General features: G+C 38.6%; 2 protein-coding genes across 3 annotated transcripts in view; both read left to right on the top strand.

The window, feature by feature from the left end:
• PLEKHG1 (pleckstrin homology and RhoGEF domain containing G1) overlaps positions 1 to 12,483 on the top strand; it is a 51,811-nt gene extending 39,328 nt beyond the window's left edge. The window contains exons 11-17 of one of the 2 annotated variants that reach the window (XM_015821964.2): positions 497 to 589; positions 2,055 to 2,093; positions 3,330 to 3,352; positions 4,938 to 5,123; positions 5,905 to 6,018; positions 7,061 to 8,729; positions 11,161 to 12,483. In XM_015821964.2, the coding sequence (XP_015677450.1) occupies positions 497 to 589; positions 2,055 to 2,093; positions 3,330 to 3,352; positions 4,938 to 5,123; positions 5,905 to 6,018; positions 7,061 to 8,729; positions 11,161 to 12,215 (3,179 nt within the window). In that variant the 3' untranslated portion in view covers positions 12,216 to 12,483. The remainder of the gene's footprint in view (positions 1 to 496; positions 590 to 2,054; positions 2,094 to 3,329; positions 3,353 to 4,937; positions 5,124 to 5,904; positions 6,019 to 7,060; positions 8,730 to 11,160) is intronic. The other variant, XM_029285233.1, reaches the window with a different exon arrangement.
• Positions 12,484 to 20,138: 7,655 nt separating this feature from the next.
• The window catches only part of MTHFD1L (methylenetetrahydrofolate dehydrogenase (NADP+ dependent) 1 like), a 130,105-nt gene continuing 124,247 nt past the window's right edge, over positions 20,139 to 25,996 (top strand). Inside the window, exons 1-4 of the mRNA XM_015821824.1 lie at positions 20,139 to 20,309; positions 21,389 to 21,439; positions 21,535 to 21,588; positions 24,965 to 25,089. Of these exons, the coding sequence (XP_015677310.1) occupies positions 20,139 to 20,309; positions 21,389 to 21,439; positions 21,535 to 21,588; positions 24,965 to 25,089 (401 nt within the window). The remainder of the gene's footprint in view (positions 20,310 to 21,388; positions 21,440 to 21,534; positions 21,589 to 24,964; positions 25,090 to 25,996) is intronic.

The following is a 25,996-nucleotide window of genomic DNA, read 5'->3' as shown; positions in this document are numbered from 1 at the left end:
ATGTGTCCATGATCTGTTTTCCATTTTGTTGTATAACATTGGGAGTTCATGTGGTGTGTGTGTAGAGAAAGAGTTGTGCCATGGTGTGTTTTGTTTGCATCCAGTAACATGTTAGATGATCAAAAATATTGTGATACTGTTGTTTTTATGTTCATTCCATTTTTACTATAACCTGCCAATCATATTTAAGGCTACATGTGAATGCCTGCAGGATGCTACTTTATCAAGATCTGTGAAACTTGTCTAAATGATTGGGTCATCTCTGGAAAATTATTATCATAAGAAAGAAAATTAAAGGGTTTTCTTGAAGGGGACAAATCAATCCTATTCCGATGTGATCTCTACCTTTAACTGCATTTATCTATATAAATCTCAGCATGAATCCTATTTCCTGATTGTACTTCATTGTGGCAGATTGTTCAGAAGTGTAATTGCGGCTGAACCTTATACATAAAGCATTATCTTTAAAATCAGAAAACCTTTTTTTTTTAAATAGATCACCCAGGGTTCCATTACAGCCCAGAAGAAATGAAAGCTTCAAGTAGGTCAAAAGAGGGCATTACTCCACAAAGGATGAGAAGGAAATCAGGTAATAAAATTGGTTTTAGGAGTGCTTGTATTTACAATTAGAATAGAATTAAGATGAAACAGTATCAAGTTATATATGAATGAAATACAGATTTAAAACTGAAAGTAAAAATATGAAAGTTGCAATGTGAGCCACAGTAGGAATGAACTTTAAAGAATTCATATATACATACTGGTAATATTATAGAAAAAAGTACTTTAATTTCACATTTTAGCAGTAGCTTGCTATTACACTCAGTGGGATTTGTTACTGAATAGACACACATGAGATTGCACTGCAAATAACTTCTTTGAGCAGCTTGTTTCTCNTTCTCTCACAAATCCACACTTCATTTTGTTAAATCTACATTGTGATTTTTTTATGTCCATACATATAAAATATATAACAGATACCTTTATAATATATTCATCTTTATAAAAGATGTTAAAATTCACAGTTTCTGTTTGGATTTACAAGTCTCCAAAAATTGTTGCTTTTCCTAATGGAAAAAAGTAGAAATGAGACGGGCCAAAATAAATGGCTCCTTGCTTGTACTCTTGACTATACTAAATAAAACAAGCCACCTTTTCCACATACAACTTCAGCTGCCTCATACCTCTGTTAGGGTCCACGCAGTAATTGCTTTGTCTAGCTTCAACTGTCTTGTGCCTTCTTCTTTTACAAGAACCATGTCAGGCCCGAACAACTAGATTCATACATGAAGAGTTCAATTAGCTATTTTATTGCTCATGCCTATTTCACAGGAATCTTCCCAGACTGCCAATTTGCACTTGGATCAGACTAGATATGTTCAAGGCACCCAAAGAGGGTTGGACCTTGCCTTCTTGTGCCTATGTAAAGATTCCAGACTAATTCTCTGTTTGACTCCTTCCCCTGGCTTGGCCAGTCTCTCTCCCAAAAGGAGAGGTGCCTGAGGGGGTGTTCCCACTGTAGATATTAACCCAAGATGTCTGCAGACTTGATTTTGGCTACATTAGTCACTTAGTAACTTCCCTCTTGAGGGCAGCTGAGATGGAACAACTTGCAGGTGCTTCATCTGAGATATTATAAGGGCTTTGATGTTCTAGGAAGATAGAATATCTGCAGGCCAGGTGTTCTCCATCCCATGACATTTCCTTTAAAGATCAAGGGGTAAAACCAGGTTATCATTAATACTGCTTGACAACCTTGAGCTAATAAGCCTCTCATTTTGAAAGTATTATAAGTTTCTACATTTCTGTTGAGCAGTTGAATGATGTTAAAATATATATTGTTTTCTATATATTCCAAGCTACCTCAACAGATTTCTCATAATCTGTTGAGGTAGCTTGGTTTCAGCAGCCACATCAAGATATAGAAAATTCCATTCCCAGGCACCTCTGTCATTTCAGCTTGGTAGTGATAGATGATAACAATACATAATTACATAATTTTTACAACATTTAAATAAATAAAAATATTAATAAATACATGTTTTTCCACACAGAACCTTCTTCCAGAGTACATAAAATCACAAAATCAAGTGGTAAGTTACATAATATTAAAATACAAAATACACTTTAGTAACAATGCATATTTAAGTATGGGAGAGAGAGAGGGGGGGAGAGGGAGAGGGAGAAAGAGAGAGAGAGGGAGAAAAAGAGAGGGAGGGAGAGAGAGAGAGGAAAGAGAAAGAGGGAGAGGAAAGAGAGAAAGAGGGAGAGGGAGAAGAAAGAGAGAAAGAGGGAGAGAGGAAAGAGGAAAGAGAGAGAGGAAAGGGAGAGAGAAAGAGAGAGAGGGAGAGCGAGAGGCAAAGGAGAGAGGGAGAAAAGGAGAGAAAGAAAGGGGGAGAGGGGGGAAAGAGAGAGAGGGAGAAAAAGAGGAAGGGAGAGAGAGGGAGGAGAGGAGAGAGGGGGGAGAGAAAGAGAGAGAAAGAGGGAGAGGAAGGAGAGAGGGAGAGAGAGAGAAAGAGAGAGAGAATAAAATAAACAAAGATCTTGGGGAGTGTATCACAAAAATGTTAAACAGAGTATGTTTCCAACATGCCTGAATTATATTTAACTCCAATTGTTTACATGGTGATAGCATCCACATCCAGTAGTAAGCATTAAATGGCAAAAATGGTGCTTATTGATGCCATGCATCCACTCACCAATCCTTTCTAGTGTGACTGAACTAAAGACACACATCTATGGTAGATATAGACATGTGGATGGAAAGCATCATGTACGATGCTTCAGGCTGCCATATGAGACTGCACTCTGCTGTAATTAAAGTTCTGTTGCTGTTGTTGTTTTAAATGGATCATACTGCTATTTTTAAAAATGGGGTTGCTATAAAGAGTAGCAGGTTGGTTTTGCATTGGTGTTTTCACACTGCATAGTCCTGAATTATATTATTTCCTCCTCCAAATGGAAACAAAAAAACAGACATGTGCATGCCTTATAAAGAGGAAAGATTTCTCATTGCTTGCTTTATTTACTTTTTATCTTAACCCTTTTAATTTGGTTGTGTATTAAAGTCACTTCTGTGCTACCTATTAGCTATTTCCGAAGGACAGTTTTGTATACTGAATAAATTCTATCCAATTAACTAAGGAGCTGAATAGTCTTTCCATGGAGAGGAAATATTTTCTAAAATACCTTTCCCAACCTACACCAAAACATACATTTAAACATTCTTAAATTTCTTCTGATTCTCTCTGGATAAAATGATATACTACAAAGTTGGTATAAATGCAAGTCATGATATGATACTTATATCTGTTTTTCAATCATTTCAGAAATGGACCCAGATTTGCAAAAGGTAAATATCTTGTTTATTCAAGGAACTGTTAGTGCTTTTTAAAAAAAACAGATATTGCCAATGGCGTTGAAAGTGTATCTATCATCTATTTACAGTTAATCCTCAACTTACTACCACAACTGAATCCAAAATTTATGTTGTTGAATGAGACATTTGCTAAGTGAATTTTGCCCCATTTTACGATCTTTCTTGTTAAGTGAATCACTGCAGCTGTTAAGTTAGTAACATGGTTGTTAAGTGAATTCCCTTGTCAGAGGGCTGCAAAAGGTGATCACATGACTTTGGGACACTGCAACCATCCTAAATTGAGTCAGTTGCCAAACATTTGATTTCTGATCATGTGACCATGGGGATGCTGCAACAGTCGTGTGAAAAACGGTCATAAATCAGTACCATTGTATTTTGTGGAGTTAGGGACATTAATAGTAGTTTACTTTTAGTTGAATAGTATCCTGGGATTAGGTTTGGGAAGTCCGGGGGTGGGGGGTGGGGGGTGGGGTTTTTATTGTAGCATTGTGATGTACTTGTGATGTGTTTTTTTTTTATGATGAAAATAATAAAAATTTATATTTGAAAAAAAAAAATCAGTACCATTGTAACTTTAAACAGTCACTAAACAAACTGTTGTAAGTCAAGGACTACATCCATCCATCCATCCATCTATCTATCTATCTATCTATCTATCTATCTATCTATCTATCTATCTATCTATCTATCTATCTATCTATCTATCTATCTATCATTTGTCTATGCTCTTCAGTTAAAAATTTTGATCTGGTAGCTTTATCCTTTTTTTCCTGCTTTGAAGTACATCTGGAAACAAAAAACACTTTAATGTACATATTTTAATGACCATGTTGCAAAAAAAAGGGAGGCGGCCAGGAACAGAAGTGCACAATCAAATGTTAAAATGAAGGGGGTTAGAGGTATGCAAAAACAGCAGAGGGCGTACCAGAGAGATCAAGAGGAGTTATAATATGAATCTTCCAAGCCAAAATAAAAGCTGTGCATGAGAATATATGAGAAATGATAAAAATAGTGTACATATGCATGCCCTGCAGAGCACACCACAATATGCAGGACATATTTTTAAAGCAGAACAGGACAATTTCAAGGGCCATCTCAGTCTTTAAGCAATATGTTGAGAGCCAGATGTGAAGACCCTGGACCACAGCAGGCAGAATCATTTAGTCCAGAGGTCCCCAACTTTTGGGGCACCAGGGACCGATTCTGTAGAGAGAGATTTTTCCGCAGACCGGAGGGGGCGTGGTTTTGTGTGCTGCTTGCATCCCATGGATGGGGCTTTGCTTGTTTGTACGGACCGATTGCTGGCATGCCGCAGCCTGGTACTAATCCACGGACCGGGGGTTGGGGACCCCTGATTTAGTCATTCTTTTGAAATCATTTGAAAAATAAAGACAAGAAAAATTGCTTTAAAAAGAGCATGATTTTTAATAGCAAATTAACATGGGGAGGAAAAGCAGTGTTGACTGCTCTGGATACTCTGCTAGGCTGTATAAAAGGTGTATTGCATAGTACAGAATACGGAATACTTAATCTGTATTTTTCCCCTCCCTACCCCTAGCGGTTGAGTACTGAAGGAGCCCTGCTATCTCAAGCTGAATTGTTCCTCAGTCCCAGGAAGAATCATTCGTTGAATTGCCAACGGCTAGATTCAAATGAAGCAGCCTATAGCAGTGGTCAGGAGGATAACATTCTCACAGATGTTACAGATCAAACCGATGCTGATGATGAAGAAGAGACCGAACAAGTAAGCTCCTTATTTCATGAAATGGAGAGATAACACATTGATCTATTGATGTTCAGTATCATATGTAGAATGGCTCCATTAACGACACTAAGCTGAATAAATAATAGGGTATCCTTGCTTTAGCTTTCAGCAACCTAAATCAATTAATAGAGTTGGTTAACATTTTCACATCTGCATCCTAACCATTCGGGGGAATGCAGTAGGAATTTCTGAGATCTTCAACCACTGTTGCATTCTGTCCTCTGCCAAAGGTTAGTTCATGGAGCTTGGCAAGAGAGGGAGGAATTCTTTCAAAAGACTTTCCTTCCAATCCTCAATATTTATACTGAGCTGCCAGAAAGAAATTTGGTAATGTGCCGAGAGGGTGAACACTTGAAAGAATAGAAAAAAATATAGAAGGGAAGACTGAATCAGGGAAAAAGACTGAGAAGCATCAGATATAAAAAAAGAGAGATGCATAAAGTTCAGTTGAAGATGTAATTTCCTCTCCTTGTTGATCCCCCTTCATCCTATCAACATTCATGAGTTTCATTATTTGTATGTATTTGTGTGTTACCAGCTTTTTAACATAGTGACAACAACAGTTCCAGAGAAATCTTATTTTAATTTAGTCCATGAGGCCATCGTAGACATCGTTCAGTGTAGATAGAAGAATCATACAAAAAAGAGTCTTCCATGGTATCATTTGAAATATAGCATCTACTTGTTGAACTCAGAAAATTGCTAGGCTTTACTTTGGCCGAAATTAGACATATAGTTTAATATTCACCCATTTCCACAGAGTGCTCAACATTTACAGCAAAAACCAAAGGGAGGCCGCAAAAGATTGAATAGTCAAGTTACTGAAAATTTTGAGAAACGAAGAAGTTTTAATCTCAACACATGTGAAACTCAGGTAATTGAAAAAGTTGTGAAATCATCATGGCAGCACCTAACCAAAATTGGTTGAGCTAAAACAGGGATCTTCAAACTTGGCCCTTTTATGACTTGTGGACTTCAACTCCCAGAATTCCTCAGCCAGGCATGCTGGCTGAGGAATTCTGGGAGTTGAAGTCCACAAGTCATAAAAGGGCCAAGTTTGAAGACCCCTGAGTTAAAACAACCAGAGTAAATATGATTGGATTAACTGTTTAATACTTGGATGGGAGTTTTCCAGGGAACATTAGAGGGGTACCTTAGAATAGCAAGTTGAAATAATATCCAAGAAAGAGAGGGCTAAGCCATGTCTGTAATGATATTAAGATATTTACATGGACATAGACATGAAACCATTCAAATTCCAATAATTTCTTTAAAAAAATATCAAGGAAAACTGATTTTTTTCATGTGTTGAGAGATGCAGATGAAGTAAAAAGGGAAAAAATCAGACTGCAACACAATAATCAATAAAAACAAAAATGTTATAAAGGATCAGTTAATACTGTCTGCATATCCCATTGTCTGTATTATGTAATATCCCCTTATCTGTGACTTATCTCTGGGGAAAAAAAATGTTGATCAATAGATTCTACTTAATGATTATTAAAACAAGCTTAGCTCAAAATATGATCCAGGATGAAGTAGCATTAGGTGATTCTCTTCCAACTTTGTGGACATGACATCAACCTTCCAAATTTTGCGACTCAAAAGGCACAAGCTGGTTATAGAAAAATACCATTTTATGTGTACAGACATACATACAGGTTTCGATACAAGCAAGAATTCTCCAGTATCCTGGTTCCTTGCATGTTATTTAATCCTGGTTTTCGTAAAAGAATTAACAAGAGTATACCTCTTAAATCTTAGAATACAGCAGAGCTACCAGTGCCTCCTTCCTGTGCATTGAGGAGTGTCATTTTGACTACACAAGAATCAGAAATTTTAGAACTAAGTTCATGATTAGCATTGATGTGATTAGAATACAGACTAATAATATTCTATATTTGAAAACTTCACAGAACTCCCAAAAGTGTACAGATGAAACTCATTCCCAGATGAACACAAAGCTTTCATTTTCCTGCAGTGGGGATAGTCAGTTATCTGAACAATTTACTCCCCAAAACAGCTCATTTGTGGCAAATATTTTGGGGAGAACAGCTGCAGTGAGAAATATCTGGACAGACCATCAGATTCGGCAAGCATTGTTCCCAAGTAGACGTCCTCTGCAAGACAATATGGGTGATGACGACGACGATGATGATGATTACCAAATGTTCATGCCATCAGACTCCACATCCAATTTAACTTCCATTGCATGTGAAGAAAGGATCCCATCAAACCGCCCTTGCAGCTGGCATGTAGGACTAGTTCATCAAAATGATATTTCCAACCAGAACTCTCATAGAATTATGAGGCGGGCCAGCAGCGCTGGTGAAAGTAAAACTGGAGCAAGATATAGAAAGAATTACCATGATCAAAGTGCCTCTTGGAATGAAATGAAAAACTCTAGAAATGACATGGACAATCTGCAAGAATGTCAGGAATCTTCAGAAGAGTTGACTATAGATGACATAGATCATGTCTATGACAATATAAGTTTTGAAGATTTGAAGTTAATGGGGCTGGCTCAGAGGGAAGAGTCCAACCGTGCCCCGCAAGGATCAGCTAAAGATTCACTCTATGAGACATATGACCAAGATTGTTCTTTCAAAAAACCTCAAGCATCTCAAAACAGGACTTGTATTTCTAGCAGAAATGAAACAGTTCCCAGGATGGAGGCTTCATCTGTAAGGTCTTATGAGTTAAGAATTAGTGAGGAAAATATCTATGATACCATAGGCCTTCCAGAAGAAGTGTCAAATTTCAAAAGTGATCACCTTAAATGTTCCAAAAAGAGAAGTTTTCTGGGTATGGAAACAGATTTTGCATGCTGTAACCAACTCCGACAATTTGTTTCTGAAGAAAGCCTCCAGTTCAGTGAAGATGAAAATCCCTATCATTATGTTCCATTAGATCGCGGCTGCTTAGATTTGGCGGAGAATTCCTCAAATTCTGATTCACACTCTCACAAGTCTGTTGCAGATAAATTGTCAGAGGAAGTAGATGAAATCTGGAATGACCTGGAGAATTATATCAAGAAAAATGAAGAAAAGGCACGAGATCACGCCCTTGCAGCTTTTCCTGTTTGCAAAGATGAGGTTGATAATCAAGCACCTAGCAGAACTGCTGGTGGACCAAATAAAGATGTAAAATTTTCACTGACTATGCTCCCACTACCAGAAAAAAGTGCTTTCTCAAAAACTTTGCCAAACAAGGTAGCCAGGTTAAGTGAAGCCAACATTAAGTTTGAGCAGGCAACATCATGTAAAGCAAATTCACTAATAGATCTCAACAGATCTTCACTCCCAAATGACAGAGGTTTTGCTGATAGCCTTTATGAATCTCCCAATAATATTCTCTGCACAGTAAATGCAATACATACTAATGGCGAACTGGATTCAGTGGACAAAACAAAGAATCGTGTTTTTATGATGGCAAGACAATACAGTCAAAAAATTAAAAAAGCAAATCAGTTTTTGAAAGTAAAAAGTTCAGAGCAAGAGCAACTTCTGAGTCGGCAACAGAAATCGAAGCACAAGGACTTAGCGGCCATTTTAGAAGAGAAGAAACAAGGTGGACCTGCCATTGGTATGTTTATATTTTCCCTCATTTTTTAAACTGATCTGTTGAATACTTCAACCCAATGACTTATGGATATACATTATCTATCCATTGGTCATTTCTTTGAATTGAACTGAAAATTCCAGTAAATATACTTATGCTGGCGCTTCTTTCATTATGAGTAAAATCTATTCCTGTTAATGCAGCCTAGGACTGTGTTGGCTTTTTTGGCAGCTGCAGCACACTGTCGGCTTAAATATGAGCCAGCAGTGTGCTGCAGCTGCCAAAAAAGCCAACAGAGTCCTAGGCTGCATTAACAGAGAGACAGAATCAAGATCATGTGAAGTGTTAATACCACTTTATAATGCTTTGATAAGACCATACTTGGAATACTGCATCCAGTTTTTGTTGTCACAATGTAAAAAAGATGTTGAGTCTCTAGAAAGAGTACAGAGAAGAGCAACAAAGATGGTTAGGGGACTGGAGGCTAAAACATATAAAGAAAGGTTGCTGGAATTGGGTATGTCTAGTTTAATGAAAAGAAGGCGTAGGGTGATGTGATAGCAGTGTTCCAATATTTCAGGGGCTGCTACAAAGAAGAGAGGGTCAACTTTTTTTTCCAAAGCAACAGACGGCAGGACAAGAAGCAATGGATGGAAACTAATCAAGGAGACCTAGAACTAAGGAGAAATTTCCTGACAGTTAGAACAATTAATCAGTGGAACAACTTGCCTCAGTGAATTCTCCAACACTGGAGACTTTTAAGAAGAGATTGGACAACCATTTGTCTGAAATGGTATAGGGCTTCCTGCCTGAGCAGGGGGTTGGACTAGAAGACTTCCAAGGTCCCTTCCAACTCTGTTATTCTGATTTGAATTTTATAGTACTGGCTTAACTAATTGGCTTTTAAATTGAGCCATGTGTTTTATTTAAATCAGAAAAGCAGTGAGTTGCTCAGTGCATTTAAGAACTTGCCTACCATAAATTCTAAATTGATACATAACTTCATTTAATTAAAAAAATATTAGAGGACAAAAATATAGGTTGTCTTTTGCTCATATTTGCTTGAAGTGAGAAATTTACCAATAATATTTAGTTTTATTGTCTTCTCCAGAAATTTTATTGTGGAAAATGGAGAGGGAGGTTTTATATTGGGGGAGGGGTGTTAAGAGGGCTAGCTATGGTGTCATAAAAGAGTAGTGAATTTTCATTGTGCAAATGAAGAGAGCAACCATGTTTTGAGAAGATACACAGAAATGACTTGAAAAATATTGACTGATTGATTATATTATATGCCTCCCATCTTATGTATAATAATCCTGGTTGGCTCACAAAAAAAAACAGAACAGGAGTAAAAATATTAAAAAACCATCAAAAAATCCACAAAACCTCATGGTATCCAAAAGGGCTCCAGCCACTCCCTAACCTAATGCTTGTGGGAAGAACCAATTCTTCAAGGCCCTCCAGAGGCCAAGGAGGGTGGGGGGGGGTGTCTGCCAGATCTCAAGAGAGAGGGTGTTCCACAGGGCAGGGATCACTGCAAAAAGATGCACTTCCTAGATACCATCATATGACTTTATTTTAGCATTGGGAGACAGAGAACTGCTTAGGATCTAGTTGCAGGAATAAATATGTAGAAAAAATGATAGATGGAATTGTGTGGCAGTAGTTGTCAGGCATGAACAACCAGACCCACACAGTCACAGTTCAAGCTAACTACTTTATGTTCTGCCTATAATACAGGAATCTCCCCAGTCTGGCAGCCTATTCCTGGGAATAATTAGATCAGGCTTCAAGGAATTTAGGGCAGTTTGGCTTTAGCCCGTTTGCAATTGTGCAGTGACTCCAGGCTAGCTCCATGCTTGATCCCTCCTCCCTGCCAAGCTGGGTGCTTCCCAACAGTAGTTGGCACACTATATCATCTTAGATGTTACAGTCAGTTTAGTACAGTGGTTAAAAGCATCATTCTAGAAACTGGGAACCATAAATTCTAATCTCATGTTTGGCATGAAGCCAGCCTTGATCAGTCACTCTCAGCCCTAGGAAGTAGGCAATGGCAAATCACTTAAAAAAGAAAAACCCAAGAAAATTTCATGGACTAGTTCAAGCAGTTGCCAGGAGTAAACACTGACCTGAAGGCATCCCAAAATAAAATTAAGGGATACATACGTTATACAGATGGATTTCATTTGGGCTTCTGGTTGCATGTACTTCATGTGCCCCCAGTTTGCTCCAGAGACATCCTTCTTGAGAAAATGGAGGAGAAAGCATAGGAAGATCTTTGTGACTAAGATCAAATGTTCATCTGTATGTGTTCTGCAGTAATGGCATGTTAAAATCTGTGACACTTGACTAAAAGTTTATTTAAAAACATCTTATTTATCAGGAAATGTCAGCTTATACTGGTGTTGTTGTCATTATTTGTTAAGGTTAGTTTAATCTTCCCTTTGTTTTTTAGGTGCAAGAATTGCTGAATATTCTCAACTATATGATCAAATTGTATTCCGGGAAACCTCACCCAAAACACAGAAGATTACTTCTCAAGAAACAAACATAAGATATTCTTCACCTGTGTCCACATCTCACTTAGCTGCAGAATGCTTAAAAGCTGAAAATTGGCTTTTGCACTCAACGTACAGTAATGGAGAACTCTCTGACTTTTCTCCTTGGCCAGAAACGCCTCCCCTGAAGACAAAAAGCTCCTTTGCAGAGATGGGGACAACGCCAAATGTGAGGCCTGTAACCTGCTCAGTGCCTTCCTTTCAGACTCCTCTTTGTCCACACATTCCTGCACAAAGGTGGAGTGCTATTATAAATCAGCCCAATAAAGAGAACCTGTATCACAGCCACCTTTATAATTCTTTAGGGAGGACAGAGAGCAGTACAAAGCCACAGGCATATAGCAGGTCACAGTCCTCTTGCTCCATTGTGCTCAACAAGTCTGAAGAATCGATAAATTATCCACCTGAAATGAGGAAGAAGCATCTGAATTCTAACAAAATATTTCTGACTGACCACTGTCAAGAATCAGTGCCTGTTGCTATCCCTGGCCATTCAACATGCGATGCGACAAAGCAGATCTCAGAAAATGTCTCAGAAGTTATTCTACAAGATTCTCAGAAAATTCTGAGAGTTAAAAGGAACTTGCCCTCAAATGCACAAATAGCGACCCACAATTATTTTAGTAATTTCAAAGATACTGACAACGGAGAAGGAGATGATGACGACTATGTTGAAATTAAATCTGAAGATGAGGGATCTGACTTAGAGATTTTCTGTAACCAAACAAAGGACTTGGATCCTAAAATGAACCCATACTCTTCTACTCCTTCAGAAACTCATAGTGGCAAGTTGCTGGATCCTTCTAAACTATCAGATTCTTTCTTGACAACATGCGGTGATTCAGACAAATTGAATGATTACTTATGGAGTGTGCCATCTAGTAATCAGCCAAATATTGTCCAATCCCTAAGGGAAAAATTTCAGTGTCTCAGTTCAAGTAGTTTTGTTTAATGTTGCCTTCCCCCCATATCCATTGTTCTGCCTTAATGTGATACTGTAGTTACAGTATGATCACCAGTTCTTGTAAGTCATATTGTTGTATATATATTTCTAATTACCATTATAGGAACAATACCTTGCATTTGTATTATTCTGTTCTGTACACTGTAATTTTAGCAACTTTAGTATGTATTAGAACTGGTGACATACACAAGAATTTCATAGAAAGGGAAAGAAGAACAACAGTGGAACATCTTCAGCGATTAAACTTTGTGTATTTGTAATTTATTTGCTTAAAAATCATTTGTAACACAGAAGAATGAACTGCTTTAACTGGACTGAAATGTACTAACATATTATATGTATGCACTAGTTACATTTCCACACAGTTCTAATTAAGTAAAACTGCAAATGGTACAGACCAAATGGATCTTCGGGATCAAGCAAGAACATTTTTCAAGAATTCGAGTTTAGAAAACCCGTTTTTTTTCTCAATGCACTAAACATATTATTTTTACCCCACCTCCAAGAAATCATATTTCCAACTCACAAATTTGATACAAATCAACAGCAGCCTAAGACCCACCTGCAAAGTCTTCATACTGGCTTTGGCATCAGTTTGAAGGAGTCTTGGCACAGGTTCCAATCTCTGGCAATCAGTCAGAGGGCATGTCTGCCCTTATCAGTCTTGACATCAATCATGCAGTGGATCTAGAGACAAATTTAAAATTTGACCAACCAACTAAACAGCTTCTTCAGATTGGAATAGGGATTTTTTTTCCCTGCTAATGTTGCTGAACATACCCTTTTTGTAAAACAGCTTCAGTATGAAACACTTGGAAAAAAAAATGTGAATACATGATCTATACAACCAAAATTGCACATGAAGGACATTAAGGATATAAGTACCAACTGAAGTACATTTTACTGAGCAGGATTTGGTTTCTGACATTCCATCACAAAGCATAATAGCAGTCAGAATTTTTAAAACACGAGCAGTGACTTGGTGATTTGGCAAAGCCATCAATTAACAAGTACATAATCCCTTCTACTGAAATAAGTACTGAAAGATACGGTTCCTGAATTACTTTGAAATGCATCATTCTGGTGTTTTTTCTTAGTAGAATGCTAGTTTACTTTTATTTTTCTTACATCAGGAAGCTACCCCGACTTCAATAGAAAAGCTGACTGCAAATCAAAGTGTGTTTAGTAAACAGATGAAAAATAAGTTCATATGAATTTAGGGATTTATTTAATAAAATATGTAAAATAATATAAATATAGCAATAGGAATCCAGATACAGTAACGAGTCATGTCTGCTTTGTTATACTGGAGGATTTTTGTTAATCTGTTAAAATAGTGAACTATGTAACAACATATAAGGGACAAGCGTCAGTATATATTTTGAGTACTTTTTAACCTTGCTGGCAGGGAATAAAAATAGCTAAAATTCAATATGGATGAGCCCAAGACATTGTTTTTGTAAAAACAAAGGGAATGATAATGATTTTCTGGTCTGGATGAAACAAAAAAAAAATGTTGAGGAACGCCACCTCCAACTTTTTTATGTAGTTCATGATTGTAGATAGCTTTATTGTGTTGATAACACCATTGCCCTACCCCAAAACTAGAGGAAAATATTTAATTTGGGGGGGGAACCTACTTTATAAAATATGTACAGTGGCCAAAAGAGAAAGGAAACATATTCATTTGTGTGAGTATTATGTTTGCGTTTGGTTAGTTGAGTAACTCAGAAAATTACACATTTTTGAAGATATTTTAAATAGATTTACAATTCTAGAAGGCTAAGGGTATTCAGATTTTAACCTGCTCCAAGTATATATTTTCTTTTTAAGTTCTTGTGTCTAAACAAAATCAAGTAGGTGCCTTTACATACCCAGAATGTGAATTAACCTTTGGGTGGCTAGATAGGCCTACAAAACCACTGACTGCTTCTGAACACATTATTTCATTAATTATCGTGGGCAGAACAAAAATATGGGGAACGTAAAAATGATTGCTAAAATTAGAATATTGGGGCCAGAGAATATAGTGTGGAAGGGGCTCATCACATGTACTGTACATTCTTTATTGTCCAATTCTAAAGGTGGGCATATCTCTTTAATAATTTACAGCTCTCCTTCAAAACTTGGAAGAGATTTTAGAGATTTTATCCAGGTAATATTGTTTGTAAAAAAGTCTGTTTTTTTTTTAAATCTATTCTGTATTCACTGGTAGTACCTGCACTATACTACTGGACAAATGCAAAATGAAGTTGCTTATTCTGGATGAATTCACACCAGCTTTCCTCGTTTCAACATATCATGTGTTACCATTTTATTCTATTGATAAGAAATAGACCCTCTGTGTTGCACTTTTACATAACTCATTTTGTAAAGATTATGTAAAAAATATATGTACATGTAGAAGAGTCCCGCTTTTTTTCTCCTTTGTTATGCTTAAAAGCTGACTTTAAAGCATGTCAAACCTGTAAGTAAATGCTGCTTAGAAAAAAAATAAATACTACTTGCTTGCAGCAGTTACTTAAATAGACTTTTTAATGAACTACTTTATTTACTACTAGCTGTACCCGGCCACACGTTGCTGTGGCTCAGTCTGGTTAAATGGAAAAGAAAGAAAAGAGAAAGCGCACGTTTGTAATATGTTTAATTTCACAATGCTTGTGGGTATACAATATTTTTTTGTTGTTCCATTGTCTGTGCAGATATAGAGATTGTCTGGTTTGCCGACTCTAGAACATGCAACATATAATTGTCCATGTGAGAAGCAATCCGTGTCTAGATCTAAACTGCACAATTCTAAAGATTGGCCCTGAGCTTTGTTGATGGTGATTGCAAACGCCAATCGAATTGGGAATTGCAATCTCTTAAAATTGAAATCATAGCGTGTGTTGCTTTTACGTCCAACAGATGGCGCTGTTTTTCAAAAACATGTTTTTACCTGTCACAGGTGTGACATCTATATAATAGGTATATAAAAACACGCGCGTATTCGAATGCAACGTTGTGTCAAAATTTCAAAGCAATCGGTGAAGAACTTTCGGAGATTTAAGATTTTGAACAAACGAACATTTACATTTTTATTTATATAGATTGCAGAAATAGATAGTTGCAGAGGCTCTATATTTTAAAGAAACAACATCTTTTAAAGCTTGACTGTACCAACCTTCAGCAATTGCAGTTCTGCAGTTATTGTCTTTGTGCATCCAACAGCCTGGAGAAGACAAAACTAAAGCTTAAATGCAGAATCAATGCATTCAAGCCATAGAAAGAATGTGGGATTGCTATACCCAGTAATCTAGTCAAAGTGGTGAAAGGGCTAGGCAAGATGAATATTAATATTTTCACTCAAAATAACCTTTCCTGCACCCGTAAGACATATTCAAATCACTACAACTAATTTGGAAAAAGCCCTGTCTAGACTACCAGGAGTGGAATCTAATTATGAAAAATTAAAATAACAGGCCAGGAGTAAAGTCTACAAAGCAAACCTACTATCAGTGTCTTTGTCCAGCTGCCAGAGTTTACTGGCAGCTACAAAAACAACAAAATCCAAAACACAAAAAGGACAGCTACCAAATTCTTTAACATAGTGGGGAAAAGATGTTGCAGTTTTCATTTGACTGCTGATGTCAACAGCAATCATTGCCTGTTCCTGGCTACCAACTGCTGTTTTAAATTTTCCAGCATTCCAGATCTATGCTACCTCAAAATTAGCTAGTTCTTGATTTACAACAGTTTGTTCAGTGACCAAAGTTACAATGGCATTGGAAAAAAGTGACTTATGACTGTTTTTTACACTTATGACTATTGCCATCTCCACAGTTACATGACCAAAATTCAGACACTTGGCAACTGACTCTCATTCATGAGAGTTGCAGTGTCCCAGGGTCATGTGAACACCATTTGCAAGCTTCTGGCAAGCAAAGTCGATGGGGAAGCCAGATTGACTTAACAACGGTGTTACTAACAATACCTGCAGTGATTTACTTGCCATAACTGTAGCAAGAAAGGTCATAAAATGGGGTGAAATTCACTTAAATCTCTCACTTAGCAACAGAAATTTTGGGCTCAGTTGTCGTAAGTTGAGGACTACCTGCGTTCTGACTTGTGTTGAAAGCTTTAAAATGGTACCATAGTTTGTAGCCAATTTATCTAGGACGAAATCTGGTATCAGGAGTCAGTCCACATTCAAGTATAAGTCATGATTTCCTAAGCCCCCACTGAAGTTACTACATAAAAAGGAAGACTTCTCCTCACTGAGAAATCGAAAGAACACCTTAATTTTGCCAAGAATATACAGGTAGTCCTTGACTTATGACTGTTGAGAAATCTAATAGATTCAAGAAAAGTAACCAATGACCTGTCCTCAAAGTTACGACCGTCACAACACCCTGACACATGACTGCAATTTGGGAGCTTGGCAACTGGCACTCATAAAGTTTGCAGCATCCTGAAGTTAAGTGATTATAATTTGAAACCCTTCTGGCCAGCGTTCGGCAAGCAAGGTCAGTTGGGGAAGCCTGATTCACTTAATGACTAGTAATGTTCATAAAACCAGGGCTGTGCAAATGATGACTCACTTAATGACCATATCACTTAGCAACCAAAATTCTGGTCCCAACTGTGGTAAGTTGAGGACTACTACCTATAGTGCAGTGGTTCTCAACCTGTGGGTCGGGACCCCATTTGGGGTCGATCGACCATTTCACGGGGGTCGCCAAGCAAGGCTGTCCGCCATTTTTTTTGTCCGCCATTTTTCCCCCTTTTCCGGCGGGTGCCTTACCTCCCTTGGGCTGGGCCAGCTGGTGGTCGGCCTGCTCCGTCTCTGCCGCTTGTCAGCTACGCCTTGGCCGGCGCAGGGGGCGGAACCATGCATGCGCGGTGCTCCCGGGCAGGGAAAGTCCTCGACTTAACGACCGGTTTAGTCCTCGACTTACGACGCATTAAAAAGGTTGAGAACCACTGCTATAGTGCATAATGAACTGGCAATTTCTGTCTAGCAACCCTATACTCAACTTATTTTCCTTTGGGGGTAGATACAAAAAAACAAAAACCAACCCCTCGGAAAAAAATTTTTCCTGGTAACTTCATGATCACATACCTATCTCTTAACAAAAGTGTAAGTTGCTCTAGCTTCCTCCCAGTCTGTTTTCTGATCTCCCAACCTACTGTTGGAACTTATAATTTCCCTTTCAAATACTAATAAGGTCACAGAGACACCAGGAGCCGCGTTCAACACACGAAGGCTTTATTTGTTAATCAAGACATTGCCGAATTGTGTTTAAAAGACTCCGTAGGCTTTCTCTCCAAATCTGCAAACTTGAAAATGTTGAGACCTCAACCACTTTTCCCACGGGACAAGGACCAAGACCTCCGCTCAGTATCCAGAAACGCAACGGGTCCGTCTCCCAAAAATAAGGATCGCGGGCGTCCAACGCCGAGCTAAGTTTGCAGCCTCGCCGGCACCTCCGGTTACCCCGCGAGGCCTTCATCTCTCGGCCGCAAAACGGGAAGGAAGTGCAACCGACTCCCTCTGCCGAGCTTGGCTCCGCCTCGCCTCCCCGGCTGGAGCCAACCCAGCGCTGTCCGGCCAGCACCCTACTCCGCCTCCCTCCCCGCCGCACCGCCCGCGTCCTTCCCCAGAGCCCAGCCAGCTACTCCTCCCCGCCGGGAAGCACCGGGCACTCTCGTCGGCCGTCTTCTCCCGCCCCTACCACCACCACCAGCCCGCACAATGAGGTTTTCCGCCTTACGCCGCCTGCTGTGGGGAGCAGGGGGGGCCGCAAAGAAAAGCGTCGGCAGCTTCCCTCGCGGACGGCTGCGCCCCGTGCCAGCCGCTTGCCCCGGGGCGCTCCCGCCACAGCGAAGGATAAGCAGCACGCGGCGCTGCGGCGAGAAGCAACCCGGCGCCGGCAGCGAAGGCGCGCAGAGCTCCGCGCTGAGGTAGGTAGGCGGCTGCCCCGCTGTGTGGGAGCGCGGAGGGGACGTGGGAGGGGGGGGAATGTAAAGACGAAGGTTTGCCGGCTGCCAAATCCCACCGCTCGTTCTTTCATAACTAGAAAGCGGCCGGCCGGCACTGCACGTGGGAGACTTCCCAAACTCCGCCTTCGCGCTGTTGGGTCTGATGCAATAAAAGCCTCTAAATTGGCGTGGGGGAGGAGGAAGTGGCGGCTCTCGGAGCCAATCAGCCCGAAGGAAGGGAAAGGCGCGGTTTTTCCCGGACCACGTGACTATCCTCTTTTTTTTTTTTTTTTTTTTAAAGCTCTGCCGGCTTGCAGAGTGTGGCATGTTAGCTGAGCGGGACTGAGTGGGAACTTCAAAGCTTTGCCACGTACAGCGGCTGCCGAGCCAGCTGTTTGCGTGTGTGGTGTTGTTGCTGCAGTTGCAGCCATTTAGGTTGCAGTTCATCTTTCATTTCCTGTCCTTTTTCTCTTTAAAACCGGTGGCAATTATCGCTTTGAGTTTCGCTCGTCGAATGGGTTTTACGGCTTTCGAAAAGCCGGCGAGGAAAATAGCACGTGTTGCCGTTCAGCCTTTGATACCGTTTGTGTACTCTGCGCTGGCCTTGGATAAATAAAGATTTGATTTGTAATACTTGCCGAGTGGGGTTCACACTGCCTTGCGGTTTTGAAGGGACAGTCCTTTTGCTTGACAGCTCAATAGATCTGGCTTTCTTTGCAGATGTAAGTCTGCAACGATATATGCATTAATTTACAGACGGGTCCCTTTGAACTTTAAAACAGGGCTTTTCAACCTTTTCACCCATTGTACCACTTTTAGGATATGGCAACATCCGAGTACCACCAGTCGCCTAGAAAGGTGTCAAAAACTTGATGACAAAAAAAAAGGAAAAAGTGATAAAGTACAGGTAATCCTCAACTTACAACAGTTTGCTTAGTGACTGTTCGAAGTTACAATGGCACTGAAAAAAGTGCTCCCCAAGCCACAGCTGAGCAAGACACCTGCCTGCCCGCCCGGCGGTGCTCTTCCTCCTGTCTGAGGTTTTCATTGTTTTGAGCATTTCTGTTGAGGATTGGCAGCAGGGGTGGGGTGGGTGGGGTTGGTTTTTATTCCCCATATCTGCTGGGTGGTTGCAGTAGGTTCTGGTCACTTCACATGACCCTGGGACACTGTGACCGTCATAAATATGAATCAGTTGCCAAGCATCTGAATGTAAATCACAAGACCCTGGAGATGCTGCAACATTCCAGCTGATCGGCACTTCTTCTGGGCTCAGTAGAAGCGCCAGGATCAGCACCGAGCTCCAGCTGGAGCCTGGCACTGATCCTGGCGCTTCCGCTGACAGCCCTGCAGCTCCAGCGAGAGCTCAGGCTTGTGCGGTGCTGCCACCGGTTCAGCTCATTCCCCTCCCCTGCTACTTTTCTAGGATGGACGCGTACCACCTGCCAGGTGCCAATGTACCACAGGTGGTACCCGTACCACTGGTTGAAAAGCCCTGCAAGTTTAAAATGACTCACGTTGGATATAGTATGTATTGAATTGCATTGTAAGACGGTTATGATTTGATGAAAATCTATTTTTGAGAAACCGAAGGTTTCTTATCAGGCAGCATCATAAACTATGGAATATCAAGACTACATAACACAAACTGACAAAAATAAATAGAGAAGGTTTTTGTAGTTTTGTAGCTTATCTTGCTATAATCTTTTTGAAATATTGCCTAAATACCTAACTAAATACCTCTCTCTTACTTGCTAAAAGTTGCCCTAGAAGTGCCTGATGAACAGCATTCTCTAACAAATTACAAGGGGCAAAAAAAATGAATTATTAGCTTGTTGTCTGATGAGGCAACTTGAGACATTGTGGGTGGTGATGTTATGCTCAGTCAACATATAATGATGTACATGTAACATTGCTAACATGCATTACATATTTATGTTGAAATGAAGTATGACTGAGACTGAAATCCAAAATACATTATCTGACAAGAAAATAATATTACCCATTAATACATTTATTATTATTATTATTTCAAGAGAAATCATTGAAACCTCAAGAAAAGCCCTGAATTTATTGAAGCAAGAACACCCCAGATTTAAGCCAACACTTTCTGTTATACAGGTAAGGCAAAAATAAACCCTGCAGGATTTGTGTTTCAAAAGTGGGCTGGATTTTGTGGAAGAAAGGAATATTATGGAGTCATAATATTCATATGACTATAACTGCTGATGAAATCAAAATCTATAAATATACAGTGGCATTAAATCTGTATTGCAACTGGAAAGTTGAGATAGATTTTATAAGAGTTCTGTTGCATGTTGAATAGATAGCTGGTAAGAATAATATATTATTATATTTCCTTAATAGGTGGATGTAATATATTGCAATCAAATTTCAGATGAGCTTAAATTTTTCATTCTACCTCAATAAGAATCACATGATTTGGATCTGGTGATATCCCTTCCTTTGTTCTGCTGCTTCAGAACATAATTCAGTATGGATTGCCAGACAAGTTGAAAGGGGAATTGGCATAACTTTTACAAATGCTCCATCGGGTTTATGCCAATGGCAGGCAGTCTGTTGCCCTCCATTGTTCACACAGTCTTGGAGTTGTAGGAATTGAAATCCAACACATCTTTATGGAATCAGGTGTAAAAAGCTGCACTACACTACAATTTCTTATTGTGCCATATTGTTTTTATCTTCGGTAAAGGAAACCACCATGTATGCATAATGCTACATTTATTGCAATAAATCTGCCCATATACCTAGGAGAATCAAAATACTAGAATATTCCTATACAGGCTCCTAGTCTTTTCATTTTTTTAGTTTGTTTTTAGTTTTGCTGTATACCTGAAAGTCATGCTACTATGTTTCCATTTCCATCTTTGTTGAGAATTGTTTTGCTTCTGTACTACTGCAAGAATGTGAAAGGGTCAGACTTTGCTAAAATAATTTCAAACATTTGCAAAGCAATTCCTTATCATGGATCTTGTGAAAGATGTTTGATAATCCTGCCTAAATTTGCTTCTGATACGTTAATCATGGAATTCAAGTATTTTCTATTCAGTTCAGTTAATCATATTCTAAATTTCAAATATGTGATTTCTTGTCACTTTTACTTTTACAGACCATTGCTTTTCCAGAATATTTTATTTAGCCTATTATAATTTTATATTCCTTTTCTTTTTTTATTCAAGGTTGGTGATGATTGTTTGGGACAAGAAATTATCAGAAACATTGCTAAAGAGGTAAAAATGTGGAAAAAAATGTTCCACAACTAAAAACAATTTAAGTATTGAAAGATGGTTGAGTTAAATTTGAAATCCACTCATTTCTTTTATAGATTGGCGTGGATATTGTTCATATTTGTCTTCCCCTTGAGAGTACTGAAGATGAGGTAAACATTTTTAAAATTCTACTTATTTACATATTCTGTATTGTTGGATTAATAAACTCTTTGATATCTTGGAAAACACTGGGTGCCATCCTTTAATATAATCTTAGGAATAATTATCTCAATCCTATGCAAGTTTGCTCCACTTTCTGAAAAGCTACAGGATTCAATTAAATTAGTGAGTAAAATAGTATTACTTGCATATGCGTTTTATAACTGCAATTGCTTTGTTCGTAAACACATTCAGTCCAAATAAAATCTCACTGAGATATTTAAATATGACATCTTTAGTTCTATTGAAATAAAAACTACTACAGCTGTTTATTTACTTCTGCGTTGCTATCAGAAGGTACTTTATCAATCAGAATCTAATAGCTATTGAATGTAAAATGTTCAAATGATCAAATAAAAAAGTTTTCTACTCAGTATTATTGGGGAAATTATTTTCAGGGCTATCACTGCAGTAATGTCATGCTCTATTTTATATAATTTGTATGTACTGATTTTACAATGGGATGACTACAAAATGAGCAACAACAAAAACTGTCAGTGTGGCATAAATTCAAAGACTCCTTTGTGCAAAAAGAAACAGTTCTATGCAGAAATAGTTATTTTTCTTAAATGTAGTTTTTTGAGAGATGTCAAAAGCTACATTTGAAAAGATAAGCTTTTCTCCATTAGATATGGAAATTATCTGATCTAAATTTATAATCAAACAATAAATCAACAGGATTTCAAAAAGAAATTAAAGCTATGGTGCTATATCTAGTTATCTGGGAATAAACCATAAAATGTAGTGGAACTTTCACTTGTGTAAACAGGCATACACAATTTTATATATTTTAACAAAAATGTGGATTTATGAAAAGACATCTATTATTGAATGTGAATCATAGTTAACATATATAAAGACCTAATTAATAGTAAACAGAGTTTACCAAAAAAAAGTTTCCTGCAGGATTCCACAAAAAAGTTTTGCTTTTTAATATTGTAGTGTTTTTCCCCTGAGGTTCTGCTATGATTTCTGCCAGCACAGGATTATTTTCACGTTTCAATCCCTCAGATTAAACTAGATATAAACTAATAAGTGCGTCTGAAGCTTAATTGCATGTTCTGGCAAGTTTATCCACAAAACTTTATCAAAGTTTTCAGATCTAGCAAGTTGGCAGAATGCAATGGAAATATAAGCTCTCTTTTGAGGTAAGCTTTATTTCTGGTGCCCACATGGATGTACCCACGATGGTAATCTAGAAGTGGCTTATTAGTGTCTTCTTTAAGAATGCTTTCATCAAATTATTATGCTATTATTTCACAATGGCTTGCTGTCATCCTTAACAGGTAGATCAGAAAGGGAATATGGCCCGATGACCTAATTCTGTTTCATTGTAATGCTAACAGAATCATGCAAGTCTGAAACTTGAAATCTCTCACCATCTCTTTTTACAGCCTGATAAATTAGGGAGGATCATTTCTATGTTTGTTTCTCACTCTTCGTTATGTAGCCCTCCTTATCTGATTGTTCCCTAAGCAACTCTTCCTCCCCTCCTCCCCACATACCATTACACTTGCCATATCCAATCTATTAGCTTTGATCGGGACTAGCCAAGGTCATCTGAATGCTGCCACTTGCTTTGTAGGTTATCTCAGATGTATTTGTGCCTGTTTGTTTATAGTTCTTCCAAATACTTTTGTCCCCTGGCCTTCCATTCTGAGAGGCTGAAAAACAGAAAGTAAGTTAAAGAATATGGAGATATGGCGATTAATAATGTCAACTCTTAATGATTATTAATTGCCCCCAATACTGGAAACAAAGAGCCAGTTTGGTGTAGTGCTTAAGGCAGGAGTCTAGAAAGCAGGCTAGAGACTGTGAGTTCTAGTCCTGCTTTAGGCACAAAGCCAGTTGGATGACCTTGGGCTAGTTCTACTTTCTCAGACTTAGGAAGCAGGCAGTGGCAAGCTACTTCTGAAATACCTTGGCAGGAAAATTGCAGTTCTGACACTCATGAGGAATCAAAAACCTACTCAGGGTGCATTTGTGAGTGTATGCACACACACATACATACACACTAACAAGTATTAAAGGCTGCTGGAATTGGGTATGTCTAGTTTAATAAAGAGAAGGACGAGGGGGGACATGATAGCAGTGTTCCAATATCTCAGGGGCTGCCACAAAGAAGAGGGTGTCAAACTATTTTCAAAGGCGCCTGAAGGCAGGACAAGAAGCAACGGGTGGAAACTAATCAAGGAGAGAAGCAACCTACAACTAAGGAGAAACTTCCTGACAGTTAGAACAATTAACCAGTGGAACAACCTGCCTCCAGAAGCGGTGAATGCTCCAACACTGGAGGTTTTTAAGAAGAGACTGGACAGCCATTTGTCCGAAATGGTATAGGGTTTCCTGCCTGAGCAGGGGGTTGGACTAGATGACCTCCAAGGTTCCTTCCAACTTTACTATTATTATTATTATTACATGCCTGAATGCCATGTGAATGCAAGTTGCTGGAGGACACAAGAAAGAGAACACAACTGTGGTATTTTTTGCCTTGCGGATTTCCCAGGCTGACACTTGTGGGGAGAAAGTATTGATTAGTATATACTTTTACACATAGCTCCTCTTCCATTTTGTGGATACTGAGTCCTTAAAAGACAGTCAGCTACTTTCTTCATGTTCATATAATATCCTCCCTTGCCATACTCTACTAAACCATATTTAGGCAAGTAGAGTGAGCTCTATAGGTAAGAGGAAAAAAGGAGTCTCCTATTATTTTTGCTGAGGTCTACTATTGTTGTGGTCTACAAGTCTGTTCATGACCTATGGGTTTTCTAGTGGAACATGTTGTCCAGATTTCATGTACAACATTTCGTTCATTTATCTGATGTGTTGGACTTTTTCCTTGCAGAAATTATGATTTTATCTTTGTTGCCTTCTTTTTACTGAATAGATCAAATGTTCCTGACAGTAATTGTGCAGCTTTGCTATAACTGCTCTTTCTGTTGTCTGTCTGAACTTGCGGATTGCTGCAGATTCAAGCTTTGTACTGGTATCTGACTCCCACACATCTCCTTGATCTCCTTTCATGTGACCTCATTCTTTTATGAGGTTCTTTTATCACGGAACACCATTTCTCAGTTGGACACTGGAATGATTCATGTAATAGTTCATGTATAAGTGACATAAGCACAAAAGGGCTGCAACTGTTTTTGTTTTTTTTAACAAATGATCATAGCTGTGAGTATATTTTTTGCAAGCGAAAGAGTATTTGCCGTTAGGCAGCTTCTTCATGTTTTAAATTTCCAATAACTTTATATATGAAAACATTTTAATTGGTAACATGGCTCTTTTAAAAATTGGCTTTGTCAACCTTGCATTACCTTTTAGGTCATAGGTGAGATTACAAAACTCAATGAGAATCCTAGAATTCATGGCCTTCTCCTCCGCCTTGGTAGAGAATCATACACAAGCAAAATATTGAATGCTGTGAAGCCAGAGAAAGATGTGAATGGGTAAGTTCAACTTTGTAAATTTCGCTGAGCAGACCTGGATTTTACATCTTTAGAAAAGTGGTGCGAGCATATGGATTTCATACTTCCTAAGATCAGATGTGTAGGAAAAATAAGCTAGAAGTTTTCCAAAATTAAATATAAAGCTATTCTGTAAATCATGTTGGTTAGAACACGAGCTTGGCATTCTGCAAACCCACAAAAGAGTGCGCAAAGATGTCAGATGCTGTTTTCAAGGCCCTTCTTAAAATCTTTTATCCTGTTCCAATGCTAAACTGTACCAGCAATGACAAAAGCCAATTATTTAAACAATAAAAACAAGTCAGATATATCTAATATACAAACAAATAACAGATTTCTCTCAGTCATACCTAGATGTTTCAGGGATATTCTTCATTCCCATCTCCTTGGGGCCAAGCAAAACAGGTGTGAAAGCTTAGGTAGCATTGTGACAAAGGGATTAAGAGCTTTGCAGCTGACTTTAAGAGATACAGGCTGTGGTTCCTGAAGAACACTGGGAATAACTTGCCTATCCAGTGATTTACAGAAGTGAATTTAGACCATGGGGGCCTCACTAGGCTTTGACCAGCATATAAACTGCTGTACTTAAAAAGTGGAGTGGACTGGACCTGGGGGGGGGTAGTTTTAAGAGGCAGAAATTAGAATCTAGAAAAGGTTCCACAAAAAGAGCGAAAATGCTGGCTAGGAAAGCCAGAGGCTAAAATATAATAATAATAATAATAATAATAATAATAATAATAATAATAATAATAATAATAATAATAATAATAATAATAATAATAATAATAATAATAAAAAAAAAAGTTGGAAGGGACCTTGGAGGTCATCGAGTCCAACCCCCTGCCCAGGCAGGAACCCTACACCATTTCAGACAAATGGCTGTCCAGTC

The sequence above is a fragment of the Protobothrops mucrosquamatus genome, unplaced genomic scaffold (genome assembly GCF_001527695.2).
Source record: "Protobothrops mucrosquamatus isolate PMUCROS unplaced genomic scaffold, P.Mucros_1.0 scaffold_168, whole genome shotgun sequence".
NCBI classification, from domain to species: domain Eukaryota; kingdom Metazoa; phylum Chordata; class Lepidosauria; order Squamata; family Viperidae; genus Protobothrops; species Protobothrops mucrosquamatus.
This window is presented reverse-complemented; position numbering and strand designations above follow the sequence as displayed.